This window comes from Nanorana parkeri, unplaced genomic scaffold, assembly GCF_000935625.1.
Source record: "Nanorana parkeri isolate BGI_ZX_2015 unplaced genomic scaffold, ASM93562v1 scaffold1862, whole genome shotgun sequence".
Taxonomy (NCBI): Eukaryota; Metazoa; Chordata; class Amphibia; order Anura; family Dicroglossidae; genus Nanorana; species Nanorana parkeri.
Genome location: NW_017308130.1, coordinates 238,773 through 255,247, shown reverse-complemented (window position 1 = coordinate 255,247; position 16,475 = coordinate 238,773). Strand labels below are relative to the sequence as shown.

The 16,475-nt window shown below is 43.3% G+C and overlaps 2 protein-coding genes across 2 annotated transcripts in view; one reads left to right on the top strand and one right to left on the bottom strand.

Annotated features, from left to right (window-relative positions):
- NKAP (NFKB activating protein) overlaps positions 1-4,007 on the top strand; it is a 14,767-nt gene extending 10,760 nt beyond the window's left edge. The window contains exons 8-10 of the mRNA XM_018571907.1: positions 1,358-1,507; positions 2,988-3,200; positions 3,975-4,007. Of these exons, the coding sequence (XP_018427409.1) occupies positions 1,358-1,507; positions 2,988-3,162 (325 nt within the window). The 3' untranslated portion in view covers positions 3,163-3,200; positions 3,975-4,007. The remainder of the gene's footprint in view (positions 1-1,357; positions 1,508-2,987; positions 3,201-3,974) is intronic.
- A 2,241-nt stretch (positions 4,008-6,248) lies between these two features.
- AKAP14 (A-kinase anchoring protein 14) lies at positions 6,249-16,475 on the bottom strand. The gene is made up of 9 exons (XM_018571899.1): positions 16,471-16,475; positions 15,495-15,574; positions 13,432-13,466; positions 13,176-13,289; positions 10,775-10,910; positions 10,549-10,640; positions 9,713-9,892; positions 8,514-8,566; positions 6,249-6,367 (listed from the first exon to the last, which is right to left on the bottom strand). Exons 1-9 carry the CDS (start codon positions 16,473-16,475, stop codon positions 6,283-6,285), a joined length of 780 nt encoding a protein of 259 aa, XP_018427401.1. The 3' UTR covers positions 6,249-6,282.

The following is a 16,475-nucleotide window of genomic DNA, read 5'->3' as shown; positions in this document are numbered from 1 at the left end:
CGGCCGGCTGTCACTTTCTCTCCTCCCCGCTGGCACACAGATCAGCGCCCAGCAGGGAGGAAAGAAACCTGGGATGCGCGGATGTATCGGCAGGAAAAAATGCACTTTTGGCATTTAGCCAAAAGTGCCATTTTCAGCCGATATATCGGTGCATCCCTAATATTCACATCTATGGTATAAAGAATGTGGATCCAATTTAATCATGGTTTTCAAAATGCAGCATGTAAAGAGATAAGGTGACCCTTTAATTCTGGAGCTTAAGTGTATTTCCACTTTCGCAGGCAAAATTGAGAAAACCCCACTACATGTTTTTGTGTTCCTATTCGCATATCCTAAAAAAGGTGGCCATACACTCTACAACCATCGCAAGACTTTAGTCTTGCGATGGTTGTAAAGGGATTAAAAAAACGTACGATCTGCCCATCTTGGACAGGCAGATCGCACTCTCGATCATCGCAAGCCCGCCCTCCTGAGGGGCGGGCTTCCGATGACCGCAATGCTGAATGGGCAGTGTGCGCGTGCGCACACCGGCCCGTTCAGCATTTATCTTCCGAGCACCGTTCTAACCAGCCGAGAATCGTACGATTCCCGGCTGGTTTTCGAACATGCTGGTTCGACAGAAGACGTGCGACCGTACAGTAGAAACGGTCGCACGTCTCCGTTCACACTGCTCGATTATCGTACGAAAACCCGATCGCATACGATTATCGTACGATAATCGTGCAGTGTATGGGCACCTAAAGAAAGACTAAGGACAGACTGAGTTCCCCCTCATTAAAATGCAGGAAAGAAGCCAAGCTTCTAGATCTTTAACCCTTTGGGACAGACAGTCTTTGAATGTAGCTTACAATTGATAATGACATTTGCCAGCACAGTACGGACCGGGTTCATTATCATAAACATTACCTTCCTCACCCCCTTGCATTCCAGAGGAAAATTCAGTGCAGATAAAAACTTTTGTTTGACAATCAAGCATGTTTTATGCAAGCAGCAATTTAACCGCTTGAAGACCTAATATAAAATAGGTGTTCTCCCAATTTGGCTGCAAAAGTGGATATAGACTTTAACATTTTTAGTACTAAACGGCAGCATTAGGCGCCAGTGTTAACGCCTTGTAGAGAGTGACTGCAGTGTGAGCAGCAACATTGACCCAAGTATTTGTTACATATTTGTGAGGACGCTAAGGAAACTCCATGCAGTTCCCATTCTTGGGTATTACAGCTTGTGTACTGCAGATGAATACATTTTATTTAGTATTGATTATACAACTAAAGAAAGAACTTGGCCTATATCTGTGTGTTATGTGTGTAGACCTGAACTGCTTTTCACCATCTTTAATGCGTCTTTACCCTTAAAGCTATGGTCATGCTTTACTACCTGGTGAGGGTGCTGCAATGGCGGAATATGTGAAAGCTGGAAAGCGCATCCCCAGGAGAGGTGAAATTGGCCTGACAAGTGATGAAATTGCCTCGTTTGAGATTTCAGGCTATGTAATGAGTGGAAGCAGGTGAGTGTTTGTTGTTCAGACTAAAGACGGCAGCACTGAAAGGTTTTGGGGCTCTTTTAAAATGATAAAGTTCAGTTTTTAGTTTACTGCATGACCAGAACATTTATCATCTAGTCATGAAAGAAAGATTATCTGATTTCATCGCTGCGTGTGAGCAACACATCAATGTTACATAAAGCCTGTAGTACATACTATGTAATATCTTACAGTTGTGCTACCAAGTCCGTTATCTGCACACATGTGGCATTGTAAAGAAATCTAATCTGTGTTTTCCATGTATCAAGTGCAAAACACAACTGAATAGTCATTCATGCTGTATGGTTTCAAAGGGTTTTGGGGCAGAACTGTATTAATTAGTCTTTGGTGCTTGAGCAGCCTCTAAGCCTCCTTTATAAACTTGGGTAGAAAATCCCTTCATGCTGTATAACCCGCTGACCTATACAGCATTTGTCAGTATTATGTGCTGTTTGTGAAGCTGTATGGACCACGTTCTCCAGAGATTGTCATTTCAGGTAAAAAGTTCACCCTCACTAGTGAAATAACCTAATCTAACCTAGAGCCACCCAAACCACAGTGCTTGCTTATCTCTTCATATCAACGGTGGCCTTCTCTGGCCTGCAATGTCCTGTGTTTGGCTACTCCTGTGCAAGAAATACACATAGAAGTGAATGGGGCCATACCCTTAGCATCTCTAACGTTGGAGTATGGCCCTATTCGTGTGTATTCGTGTTCTCATTCACACAGCAAACCTAGAAATAATTTTATAAATGTATTTCTTACCTTTTTTAGATATTTCCTTGTAACGGGCATTTGGGCAGACTGCAAGCTGTGAGTCTGTCCCCAAGACAAAGGGGGACAGACTGTTTCCTTTCATTAAAGTGGACCTTGCACCTTACACTTAAAAATCACATCAGTGTGCAGTTCTGCATGCTGATAAGAAATCGTCTTTCATTAAACATATTTTTCTTTTACTTTACAATTATTGTTTTTCCACTTCTGGATCCTTTGGGGTATTAGTGTTGTATTCTGTGCCCAAGTGTTGTAGCCTGGGAAGATTACATCAGCAGAGCATTGCTGGGAAATCCCATCTCAGGGAAAGGCATTTTCCTCCCCTGAGATGATGTGCATGGTCACATTCTTAAATATAAGTATCTACTTGTAGATTGCCAGTACTAAACATGCATTGCAAGAAGCCAAGCTTCTTTAACCCTTTGTTGGGGCGGTGTTTAAATCCTAGTTCACAACTGGTTCCTGCCAGCACATTACAAACAGGGTTAAGTATGGTAAACATTCATTTAAATACACCTTGCAGAACAAACAGAAACCGGTATTCCCATACAGCGTATTCATCATTGCTGCTCCTTGCCACATTCTTAGCTTCACACTGGATCTCACCTTGCGGTGTCTCCAGTATTATCTGGTGGGATTGTGGAGAAGAGAATAATTTAGCTTCTGCTAACATGATCTTGTATCTGTACAGACATCGCCGTATGGAAGCTGTCCGTCTGCGTAAGGAGAACCAGATTTACAGTGCAGATGAGAAGAGGGCGCTGGCTTCTTTCAACCAAGAAGAGAGGCGGAAGAGGGAAAACAAAATCCTGTCCAGCTTCAGAGAGATGGTGTACAGAAAAACCAAAGGGAAAGAGGACAAATGAGAATTTTACTTTTCCTAGAATCTCTTCACAACTGGGAAAGACTTGCAAAGAACTTTTAACTTGTATATAATCTGTAATAAAGATATCCTTCCAGAGTGACCTGAAATTGAAGCCCATCATATTATTGTATAAGAAACAGTCAATGTAACTCTTGGTGCTAATGATTACCATCACACAATCCTCCAGGAGTAGTCCTTCTTGCAAATTAGCCACAGCTTTTGGAGAGGCTGCTCGTCAAAGCAAGAAAGCGCCACCCCCTTGTGTGAAATCTTTTTTTTTTTTTATTTGAATAATGAAAACGGTTAATAATACTCGCAATTGTAAAATATAAGTCACGCTTGTCAATAGGAGACCACAAGATCAATGTCTAAGGAATGTTCCGCTCCGACTGCGTTTAAAAAAAAAAACTGCCTCTGGTCACATCACCATACCATTGTGCCAACGGCTGTTTTTAGGCTGGATTTACGCGTTTCAGGGTCATGCCCCCTTACTCAGAATCACCTAGGTCTCTTATTGATCAGCGTGACTTATATTTTACAATTGTGTGTATCTTTTTAACTGTTTTTATTATTCAAATAAAAAAGATTTGACACATATTTTGTCTTTTCTTTTATATTATTTTATAAGCTCACAGCTCAGAATATGTGTTGGGTAAAAAAGGAACCTTTTTTTTTTTTTTTTTATATGTCTTTTATTTGCTGCAGAATACAATGTACTTAAAGTTTTGAAAGTCCTTTGGTTCATGTGATACTTTTGTTGGGGTTATTGTCTCGGAGGTTGTTGTATTGTGAAAATGTTTGCCCACCCAGAAGTCATATTTTAGTCATTGCTGCAACACAGGTGGATTAAGTCAGCACTTGTCTTGAGATCTCTTGTCCACCTCCGAGATTGTGTTTCCAGTGTTACATTCTCCATAATGTATAAAAACAATCTAACAGGGAGACTGGAGACATCCCAGAATGACCACAGCAGGTACGACGCACCAGGACCTCAAGCAGACATTTTATTTTTTTCAATGGAATCCCAAAGAGACCTAAATTGTCGGGTGCTTTCATTTTTGCCGCATCTGACAAAAAACTGAATATGAATTTGGGTGAACTGACCCTGGTGTACAGTATCAAGCAACTGTGCTGTAATATATTGGATCATTGTGTGTGTGCTGGATATTCTAAAAGTGTTCATGAAGAACTGTATGTACATACTTTCTTTAATTCACTGCAAAAGGCTGTGTGAAAGGATATGTCACTTGTGTAAATACAATGCCTCTGCTTTTTGTAGGTTGGGGGTTTATTCATTGTAATATTGTGTAACTGAAAACTAATAAAGTATTCATTAGAGCATACAAAACGGGGAAAGGAAGGTTTCTAAAGTGTATAATGCGTAGCAAAGAATTTTTCAATTTAAATGGAGGGTCCCCAAGTAGACTTACTAGGGAAAAATCGTGTTTTTGCTAAAGTTTTCATTACATACTTTTAAACATGCAGTATTGTACCTTTTTGTATGGTTGTTGGTTAGAGGCTGGAAGACGGATGATCACTACCGTATTTGCCGGCGTGTAAGACGAGTTTTTAGACTTAAAAACATCCCCTTAAAATCGGGGGTCGTCTTATGCGCCGGGTATACAATCCGGAGTATACCATATTTAGTGTACATTTAGCAACCGACCTGGTCTGACATGTCCCATCTCTCCCTTTGTCAACCCATGTGCGGTAATACTGTATGTACGGTAGCTTTGGCTACATACAGTACACCACGCTGAGCCAATCACGGCGAGCGATGTATTCTATTAATACAAAGCCTGCTCGGATTGGCAGAGGTTGTGTACATCGCTCGCCGTGATTAGCCTCCCTGGCAGTCTGATAATTTTTTCCTTTTTTGTTCTATTTTTTTTATTTTTTTTAACTTGCCAGTTCCGCCCCCCTGCGACACGGACGCTCGCAAGGGACGGAAGACACAGCGGGGATAGTGGACAAGGTAAGAGACGCTACGCTGTAATCCCGAGTGTGGCTCGGGGTTACCGCTTATGGTACTGAAAATTAACCCCGAGCCACACTCGGGAATACCGCCAAGGAGGTTAGTGGGTGTATTGAAACATTATTTTGGGCTGTACTCGTCTTATACAACAAGTATAGCCCAAAACCTATGTTTTAACAGAAAAATTAGGGGGTCGTCTTATACGCCGGCAAATACGGTACGTATCATAGCCACCCAGTGACAGGTCTGTTTGAGATCTTTCAAAAAGATTGCTCTGGAAGCGGTTCTACTTTTTTGTAATCACATGACTATCCATTGACCTAATTTTATATGTGTGGGTATCATGCCAACTATGAAAACCTAAGGGAACCTTGTTAGAAATGCTGTATTGAATGGGCCGAGTCTAATGCTTGTGTAGATTTCTGGGACAGGCAGTTGATAAATTACAGGAACAAGGAATGGTTTTGTAAAAACCTGTTTTATATGGTGGCATGGAAGATAAATATTTGTTTTCATTTGTGCAAAATCATGGCGGGATTCCGATCGAACAAAAAAAACCGCTTTGATCACAACAGCAGATTCTATGCAAATGCTGATGTGTAGGTTCAATATTTGGCATTTACATACAAGTAAGCAGTGAGTAACATATAAAAATATGTAACAACATGAAGACCAAATACTATGTAATGGAATCGCAGACAACACATTGCTATAACGCAGGGGTAGGCAAACTCTGGCCCTTCAGCTGTGTTGCAACTACAAATCCCATTAGGCTTTGCAAGCCTCAACAGCCACAGGAATGACTCCCAGAGGCACATGCATGATGGGATTTGTAGTATCACCACAGCTGGAGCTTCGAGTTTGCCTACCCCTTATTTGTATAACGTAAGAAGACGCATAGCAATCCACTTCTGCCATTGTTTTCAGTGTAGAATGAAGCTGGAGCAAGGTTTTAGATGCGTTGGCCAATACAACCAGTCCTTTCAGGCAAAGGCTCTGTGTAGAAGTCATTTCTATTATGTCTGCAGTGTTCTCCGAAATGATCTTTGAGATATCACTCTTTGCTTGAACGCCTGTAAATGTCTTTTATTCCGAGTTTTATTGCCTGTTTTACTATGCAGACATGAAAGCCGCCTCTCTGTAAAGTTAAAATGTAATACTGTCCATCATGATCATTTTGCTTTCAATGATGTCTTTCAGCCATTTTTCTCTGAATCTTGTCTGTCCAGGCCTGTAAAAGAAAGACAAGTGAATGTTCACGTGTGACCTGTTCTTTCTTGGTGGGATGTAAAAGTACGTAATGTGTAGTGGTGTGCTCATGTGTTTTCACAATCTGCTAGGCTTTGTTTATCAAATACAGAAGCTGTTTTTAAAAGCAGGAAAAGCGGCTGTAAGTTTCAAAACAAACACCCGTACAAATCCAAGAGTTCAAATGCATAGTACGTAGGGATGCACAGATATCGTTTTTAGGTATCGAGTACCGATTGTTATTCATTTTTTTCGGTACTCGTCAATACTGAGTACCGGTGCCGTGTGCCCAGATTATCAGGACCCGTCGCCTGGATTCCTGATTGCCTGTGAAGCCAGTGTTCTAGCGAAAGAACACCAGCTTCACTTGCCGAGGCTTCCTGGCCAACCAGGAAGCCGGGACATGAGTCATGACGTGCTGCCTGGTTGATTGGTTAGGAAGCCAGGCTGCTTACCAACAAGTGAAGCCGGCTTCCTAGCCAATCAGGAAGCTGGGCGGCACGTCATGACTCGCCCTCTGGTTCGCTGGGAGGCAGGGCATTACATGCCGCCCATTATCCTGATTGCTTAGGAAGCCAGGCTGCCTGGCCAATTGTAGGAAGCTGGGTCATAACGCACCGCCCGGCTTCCTGATTGGAATGGATGGCGGCTCCATGCTCCCTCGGAGATCTTCCTCTGACCGGAGGTTTTGGTATCGGTGCATCCATAATAGTAAATACGCAGTTTGTTCCGCACATAACGGAGTTAATTTTACCATCTTTTTTGGTCAGTTTACATGCACTGAACAATCCATGTGTCTTTTAGTGAATTAAAGTGTAAATCTAAACCAAAACAGATACAGAATCATGTATTGCACATTGCTAGGCCTCAGGTGCCTACTTTTATTTTTTCAGGCCTCTTTCCCCATTTTTACCACCTGGTAATCCTGCGAATAACACAATTCCTGTCCCTGAGTGGGTATGCTCAGTCACTCCACTGTATCTATGGCGGGAGCCAGGGTTTCCACGCAGGCTGGACTTCAAACGTGCCTGCCTTTGTTCATCTACATTACATGACAGTGAGAAGATTAGTAGTTTACAGAATGAAGATATCATTGTTTTATGCTTCCAAGTTATGTCACAGGCAGTGATAAGGATGCTGCGGTTCTTGAAAGATTAACAGATATTTTCAGTATGTGCTAAAAATGTTCTCTTTGTTATTAGTCTTTTTTTTTTTTAAATGAAGTCCCACAATGTGTCTATTTAACCTTTTATTAGCTAGAAAGCCCTCAATCTGTATCCTCTTTCATTAGGTTTCCCCTTTGTTTATAAAGGGTTGACTTATGGAAAGCCTGCAACCTATACAGTAAGGAGTTTAGGGGGGCTGGAAGTTCATCAAGGCTTAGCCCTGAAATCAGGCCTCTAGTAACAAAGTGAACCTAAATAGGACTAACATCCCGAGGAAGGTTTTCTGATTAATAGCCCTGCACCCACACAGGATGTTTGCACTGAGAATACTACATAGGGTACAATTTGCCAACCTTGTGAAACCGGTAGAATGGCCATTTCTGCTGACAATACTTAGAGTTACTGTTGTGAAAACCATGCAGATGAGGAGAGCCATTGTGGGATAGTTTGGAAAATATAACTTAGAGCCTGTGTTTGACAGGCTTTCCTTTGCGTCTCTCTCTCTCTCTCTCCATACAAGTCTATGGGAATGCACACTTCCACTGAATTATTATTGATCTCAGAAGCATCTGACACTGATGTCAAAAACAGGCTGCATTTTGTCCGTAGGCTAATACCAAAATAAACAGAGCTCTCAGTCTGCTGCACACATCAAACTAAACTCTGCTATGTGTGAAGGTCTGGTGGGGCCAAATTCTCACTCCTTTTCCCGGGATTCTTAATAAATATATTGCAACTCTGAGATCAATGCTAAATCCTACACAAAGACCTTGGTAAGTGTGTATCTGTGAGCTCCGAATCAGAGTGCTCCCCACTTGTGTTCCAAAGTAGATACAAGAATCTAAACTCTGGCATCCACCCAAAACTGACAATTCTGACTATTCCAAGACTGCTTTAAGCACAACCATTCCACTGGTACATTTATTGCAGAATATAATCCTTTTATATCAAAGAATGGCATACCTGTGTACAAGTCTGTTTGATTCAAATACAAAGAATACTTCCACTGGCAAAGTCTGAAAAAGAATAGAGAATCAAAGTTAAGCCAAACAATTGAAAAGCATTTTTTTTTCTGTAACCAGCTCTTTTTGTCTTGCGATGGTTGTAAGGTACTTAAAAAAACGTACGATCTGCCTATCTTGCATAGTCAAATCGTACTTGCGATGATCGCAAGCCACACCCCCTGAGGGGCGGGCTTCCGATGACCGCAATGCCGAACGGGCAGTGTGCGCTTGCGCACACCGGCCCGTGCGGCTGTTATCGTACGGACATGCCACAAACACGCCGAACATCGTACGATGCTCGGCGGGTTTTCGAACATGTCCGTAAGTTTAAAGTCGTGCGACCTTACAGTAGTAGAGGTCGCACGGCTTCCACACACCTTACGATCATCGTACGATCGCGGGATTTCCCGCGATTATCGTACGATTATCGCAAGGTGTGTGGGGACCTTTATGTGTAAGGAGAACACAGAAAAGAAGCAGTGCTACTCGGTGGCCCAGATGGGGCTGCAATCGATTAGTTGGCTGATTTCAAATTGCAATAGCGGGCTGGCTATTGCACCCGCCCCCTGCCTGCTTTTAGGGCTTGTTCACACAATTTTCTGGTCCAGATCTGTAGACACGGTGCTGTGCGTTTTTGATGTGTTCCAGTTTTTTTGGGTTGGAGTGGGGCTGTCAGCATGTTAGCTGCAGTGCGTTTTCAGCACGTTTTAATTGCGTTTTTGATGCGTTCGTGCATTTCTGGACCGGACAAAATGTGACATGCAGTATTTTTAATGTCCGGAGCGGAACGGACTGCGCTCGTGAGAACTGTAGCCCATAAAACACATAGGGATACAATGGGATGCATTTTGGGTGCATGAGTGCACGGATCTGGTCCGGACAGTCTTGTGAACAAGCCCTTAAAATGCAGTATTGCTTGCTTTTAAATTGCAGTAGCCAATAGCAGGCTGGCTATTGCACCCGCCCACTGCCTGATGTCAATCAGCAGAGGAGGACCTGAAGGAGAACAGTCTGTTATTGGCTACTTCAATTTAAAATATCCAATAGCAGGCAGTTGATTCAAAGAGGGGCGCGCGGGGAGGAATGCAGAGTCACAGCAGATGACAGCGGTCTCTCCTCCCTGCTACGTGCCCACTGCAGTGGTCTGTGTATACTCACCGGTGGTTTAATTTTGGAGATCTTTATTGTGAAATAGACACAGGCAGTAGCTCTAGGAATTGGTTTCCTGCAGGTTGGGATGCTCCATCTCATTCTGTAGTGGAACAGCTTACTGAACTCCATCTCCTCTTCTTTCAGAAAATCTGTACAGTACAACCAGCTCTCGTGGAATTCCCACATCTGTTTGTGACAAGTAAAACTATGCTTTAGTTACTAAACTCATACAATATGCCTTTCATTTATGTTCAAATTGTGACATAATGAGGTTACTGTAGAGCATGCTGACTGTACTGTGACACTGATATCAGACCCCATCATAGTGACACCATAATGGCATATAACGTGATAATACCATTGCAGTTCCATTTACATGGCCTGTTCACATACAGCATGCTAGCACATGGTCTCACATTCAGCCTAAAAGCTTTAAAAGGAGGCATGCCAGGAAAAAAAACAATGCACATTGTATTCTACTGCTGACCTGCTGCTAAAAATGCGTTTTACCTGGCTTGAGATTGCCACATGACAGTATATACCAATGCTTGAATTGACAGAATTACTCTGGTGTTATAAAGGGGGATGTTGTAAAGCATGGGCGACAGCTTCAGTATAACTTTCAAGGTCTGGTGCTGATTGGATGTTCAGGAGAAGTAGCTTCAATCCTTATAAAAAGCATATTGATACATTTTTCATTTAATTTAAATTGTCAGGTTATATATACCTGATGAGGTTTGTAAATATCCAGTAACAGTGTTTAATGTTCATGGTATATAAAAAAAGAGCAAATCAAGTCAGAGTAATCTATATATGAGCATCACACTTCACTATCAACTTACAGAAACATATTCTTCGATTTGTTTCTTCCCCAGATCCACAGTGAAATCCTTACACTGCGCCCATGAAATGTTCTCCATTGTGTATTTCTGCTCTGAAACAAGAGGCATAAATATTGTTTATTGTTTCCCCCCTGAGAGACGTGAGCATAGAGGGGTACTTAGTGTATCTAGCAAGTTATCTACAGAATCAGCAAAGTTGGTAATAAGCCTCTGTAGGTCCACTTACCCGTAATTGTGTCCTCAGTTGTTGCTGTGTGTAGGCTTCTCAGGCATTCCTGGGCATTTTTTATGGCTGTTTCTACCAATTCGCAGGCTTTTTCTGTTAGTGCTGCAATGTAACTTTCTTCTGAATCCATTTTATCCTGTTGACAAGAAAAAAAACAAAAATGTGATCAAAACACAATCGAAGAAACATTCTACGATGGACTCCTAACTTGCATTTCAAAGGACTGGGTAGAGACAATCATGTAGAATGCTGCTGTTAGCTCTAGCCATATACAGCCTAAGGCCCATTCACAACTAGGCATGACAGGAGTGCGCGTCAGACGTGGGAAAAATGCATGCGAATTCAATGCGCGTTCCCACTACACCTAGATGTGAGTGGGGTCTAAGGGCCCATTTATTTCACGCACGTCAAACACGGGAAAAGTAGCTCAAGTAGTAAAATCTGCAACAAGTATTCTGTGTTTTCCAGGCTGCATTTGGGGTGCCAATAACAATAATAGAAGAAGAGAATAATGTCACCAGCACACCGCAATAGTAAATCAATGCTCCATTTTAATGGCACATTGCCATCCAATACATGCGCTTTTGGGGCCACAAGGGGTCATTATTCTGGTGACATTATTCTCTTCTTCTGTGATATACACGGTGCCTTCCGTGGTCACTACGAGCACCCACCCAGTTTGGGTTCTTTCCGGTAAGGAGTGCAGCAAGACATCTCGTTTCCATTAACAATAATGGCACTGCATGCACGTTGCATGTTTTTGACACATTCCGCGTACGTACATCAAAGCACACATTTTTGTGCACGTTTGCCACGTGTTCACAGAACACCTAGGTGTGAACAGCCACACCATGGGGGTGATTTACTAACCTAAACACACGCACGCACTAGGTGCGTGTGATTTTTACACAGCAAAACGTATTTATCAACCAAAAAGTCTCTGAAAGCATATTTCCACTAATGCTATATATGGAAAAATCATGCACATGATGCATATATAATGCCGCTCCATAGCTCAGACAAAAATGGTTAGCTCATGCATTTACATTCCTGCATTCATCAACGCAAGCAACACAATGTAGAGCTAATTTACACAACATCACCTTGCAATTCATGCAGGGCTTTGCACCACACACCTGCTGGGTGTGTACACACTACAAAGGTGTCTAGATTCCACCCATAGATCATGCTGGGAGGGAACACACTACAGAGGTGTATACATGTTCGTGGCGTGTTTATAAGGTTAGTAAATCAACCCCCATGCCTCTTTGTACTCACTTTCCCCCTATCCCATCATTGGCTTACCAGAGACTTGTACTGTAGTCTCTACAGACCCAGCAGAGAGAGAGCCAAATGTTGCTTGACTAGTAGAGTCTAGAGATAAATAAGTTTCTCCGTTGGCACCCAGGCCTGATAATACAGTCAAGTGGTTTGGAATAGATTGCTGTTGCTGAACGCATCTACCGTGTATCCAGGGACATACAATTACATGCAGACTGCCGCTTACAGATGCAGCGGTTGTCACCCAGTCATTAACATGAACAGGTACAGCTGCTGCAGGGATCCCAAATCGCATAATGTGAATGAAACCTTAGATGGGTGCCACCCATTGCGATCAGCAGGCGACGCATGCACAGATCCCCTGCAGATAAGAGCAGCAATATGAAAAACGAATGTTACTCTTGTCCACTCAATTTTTCTCCCCATCTTACAATTAGGGTTGCCACCTGTCCAGGATTCACCCGGACATTCCGGGTTTTCAATGCTGTGTCCGGGTTCCATGGCAGCTGAAACCCGGACACATGATGTCAGGCAGACAGGGGCAACCAAAATTAAGATAGGGGCTACTGGCCCCCCACTAAAAATATTTACATATGAATGGGTGACACTATTTACATATGAATAAGCCGCGACTCATTCTCCCAAAAAAATGTACGTGCGTCACTAGAGTGTTCGGGTTTCGCTGGAAAAGGTGGCAACCCTACTTACAATGGAGGAAGAAACTGAGCTGTATGGACCCATGTTAGGGCTATGGGGACTTGGATATAAGCAGCCACATATACATTTCCATCTGATTACCTCCAAGCTGTCATGATCAGGTCTGCCAAAACGGAGCTCTGTTCTGTTTCTTTTTCTGTACCTCGGGGGGTACCATGGGGTAACATTGGGCTTCTAATCTGATCCACCTGGAAAACTGACAGGCAGACCAGATTGTACTGCCTGTGTGAAAGGGGCCTAAGTGAGGACAGCTCAGTTTACATGACTGACAGTCATTTTCATGTCACCCCCTCTGAAAAGTTGGGCACTCGGTCATGGACCGAGAGCCCGACAGTTGCAGGAGAGAGAAGGGGACCCTGCGGGATAAGGTATGGTGCCTCCTCTCTCTGCCGGCGTCCATCACCGAGATGGCTGGCGGCAGGTAACAGAGCGTGACGTCATGCGTGATGACACCACGGCGGGGTATCACCGGGTACCCGCTCCAGGTGACACCCTGCCTCAGCACTCCCCTGCTGAACTGAATGAAGAGACATACAAAGGGTGATATGGTAACCGTGTATAAATAGTCCATATAGTGAACTTGGTGCAAAGTTCTTCACTTTAAAGTGATTGCAATAGACAAGGGGACATGTTTTGTATCTGGAAGTAAAGAGGTTTACCTTCCACACACTGAAAGGGTTCTTCACAGTAAGAGCTGTGAAATGTGGAACAGAAAACTTGCTATTACTATCCAGCTCAGTTGATGGTTTAAACAAATATTGGATGTGTTTTTAAATGCACAGAATATAACTGGATATTAATATTTATAAGTAATAACAGAAGATATTATTGATCCAGGGAATATCTGATTGGATCAGGAATGAATTTCAAAACTTCCTATATGTCTGCAGCCTCGGGTCCTGGCACCCTCCCCCCAGTAAAGCATTTCCATACACAGGTATTGGATGCTCCTCCATATCTAATGAACATATCCTGACAATGCAGCAAACTAATAGAGGAACCCAGACCATAGAGTCATCCTCGTACATTACATTTATGTCCAATATTTGCCAGGCGTTATTGCTGCCCATTAGACCCCATAACAATCTTCTCCTGGAAAGGTTTACTCGATCTAGCAGAGTAAACCTTTCCCTGCTGTCTGTTTTTTTTTACTCTGATATCGGAGCCGTCGGCTGCCTGCCGCTGCCAGAGTAGAAAAAAAAGACGGCATAGAAATGAATAGCTAGATTTCTATTGGCTATTTGAATTTGCAATAGCCAATAGCAGACTAGCTATTTCACCCGCCCACTGCTGCTGTCAATCAGCAGAGAGGGACCTGAAGTTCTCCATCAGGTCCTCTCTCTCTGCTAATTGACAGCAGCAGAGGGCGGGTGCAATAGGCAGCTTGCTATTGGCTATTGTAAATTCAAATAGTCGATAGCAATCTAGCAATTCATTTCTATGCCGTCTTTTTTTTTTCTGACGGCAGCAACTGTCAGAATAAAAAAAAATAACCCAGTAGATAGCACAGGAAGCATTAGCTTCTCTGCTATCTGCTGCAATTTTTTTTTTGGGGGGGGGGTGCTCCCCCACTTTCTGACGGCAGCAACTGTCAGAATAAAAAAAAATAACCCAGTAGATAGCACAGGAAGCATTAGCTTCTCTGCTATCTGCTGCAATTTTTTTTTTGGGGGCTGGGTGCTCCCCCAACCCCCCCTGACTGGGGGGGAGGGGGCACCTCCCTGATATTAGAAGGGCACCTCCCTGCAATTATTTTTTTCAGGTTGGGATCCCTGAAACAATCAATTTAGTTTGCATCCAATCAGGCAGGTCCTTTATAGTTTTTGGTAGATATAAAGATCTAAAACTCATCACAAACATTAAAATCTGAATGAACAATCTCCTTTAGGCTCACCACACACGTTACAATCTGACCATACAATCTCTGTACAATCAACTTTAGATTTACCACAACTGTGTAATATGAGGACCTACCTAATTTATCCAATCAATTTGTATCCAATCAGGCAGGCCGTTGCACTACATACTTGTTGGTGATTGTACAATCAGATTGTTACGTGTGTGGTGAGCTTTAGATCTACCAACAACTACCGGTATCTAGTTTGCATGTGAAATCGCCTCATACGAAGTACCAAGCATTTTGGTGCAACATGATTTTTTTTAAAAGGTGCATGTATTTCTTTGCTACAATTGTCGCCATACAGCAGCCCAATTAGATGCATTGGCTGTCATGTGCACGCATGCCAAAAAGTGCATACAGGAAATGTGCGCTGCCACGCCGCTCAGGTGAGAATGGGGGCTTGGTTGGCATAAGGATGTCAGGTTGCTATGGAAACAGGTGATCAATCTTGCTTATTTGACAAGGTTGATTATAATGTCTGATTCATAAATAGCACATCTGCCAGTTACTCTGAGATACCCACATAGAACTATGCCGGTAACAATCACGTAAGACTGAGTAGAAAATGAAATGCATTTTGTTACATAAAGTTATTGATATTTTCTGATCAGCAATGCCGCAGTGTCTATACCTACCCGACGTTTCAGCTAGCTGGCTGTCATGGAAGTACACTTGTCATCTGCCTCGGTCTGTACTGTGTTTGAACACGCTGTAACCATGGAGACCTGTTAGGCAACCAATAATAGTCACACTGCACCGTCTCCATTACCCTGAGAGGTCAGTCCCAGTGGGCTGGTCTGCTGCATGATGACAGCACTGCACCCAGCATGGAGATGTAGGAGAGGATGTCATTGTTTATGTCTTCCTCGTGGCATTTCCTGATTTGTATCTCTATCACTTTGCTGCATAGAAATACCAGAGACTGTCATAGAATGTGTGACATGTGTGTATTGTCCACACACAGAAAATCTTCCTTCAGATAAAATCACTCGGATCCCGACGTCCATGTCGGGATCCGCTCCAGCTGCGGCGTCTCAGTATACCGCGAGCTGTAGCCCTAAGGAGAACTATGGGGAAAAACACTGACCCCATAGTTCTCCTTTAAGTGACCCACATGTTACAAGTTCAACTATATGCTCCTCCCATTCAGCTCCCTCGCCAGTGCTAACAACTTCTCGTCAGCTTTTCCTGGGTTCAGGGTCTTCAGCTAGCTTGTTTGGCTGGGATGACATAACTTGCACGCATGCGCAGCTCAATGTACAGTTTGAGGACCCATGCACATGGGAATTAAAATATAGGTATGTTTGGGGCTCATTTCCAGATGCAATGGCTGAATTCACAGCAACAGGTTTATCAGCATCTAGATGCATTCAGTCTAGTTTACAAAAACTAGAATTTTCTGCATCCCGGGACCGTTTAGCTAAATGCACGTAAACATGGCTAAATGCATATAAACGCATGTAAACAGGGCTAAATGCATGCAAATATACATAGGGGGTCCCTACATTTTTCACCGCCTGAGGCGACTTGAGGGGGGCCGGTGGTGGTGGTGCACATTACGGGAAGGGGGGAGGTTGCTGGTGGTTCATGGTACCTCTGGCTTCCAGCTCTGCCCGGTGTCCCGCCCAGCTCATTGATGTCACTGGTTACAGGAAGCTGGGCAGGACGCCAGTCAGGTGACAAGTAAACTTTTACTCAGTGACGCTGAGCAGGGGCGTCCCGAGGCTGGGTGTTCCTCCGTCCCCCCCCCCGCCGTTATGTCATCGTGCATGACGTCACCATGCGAGTGCGCAATTACGTCAT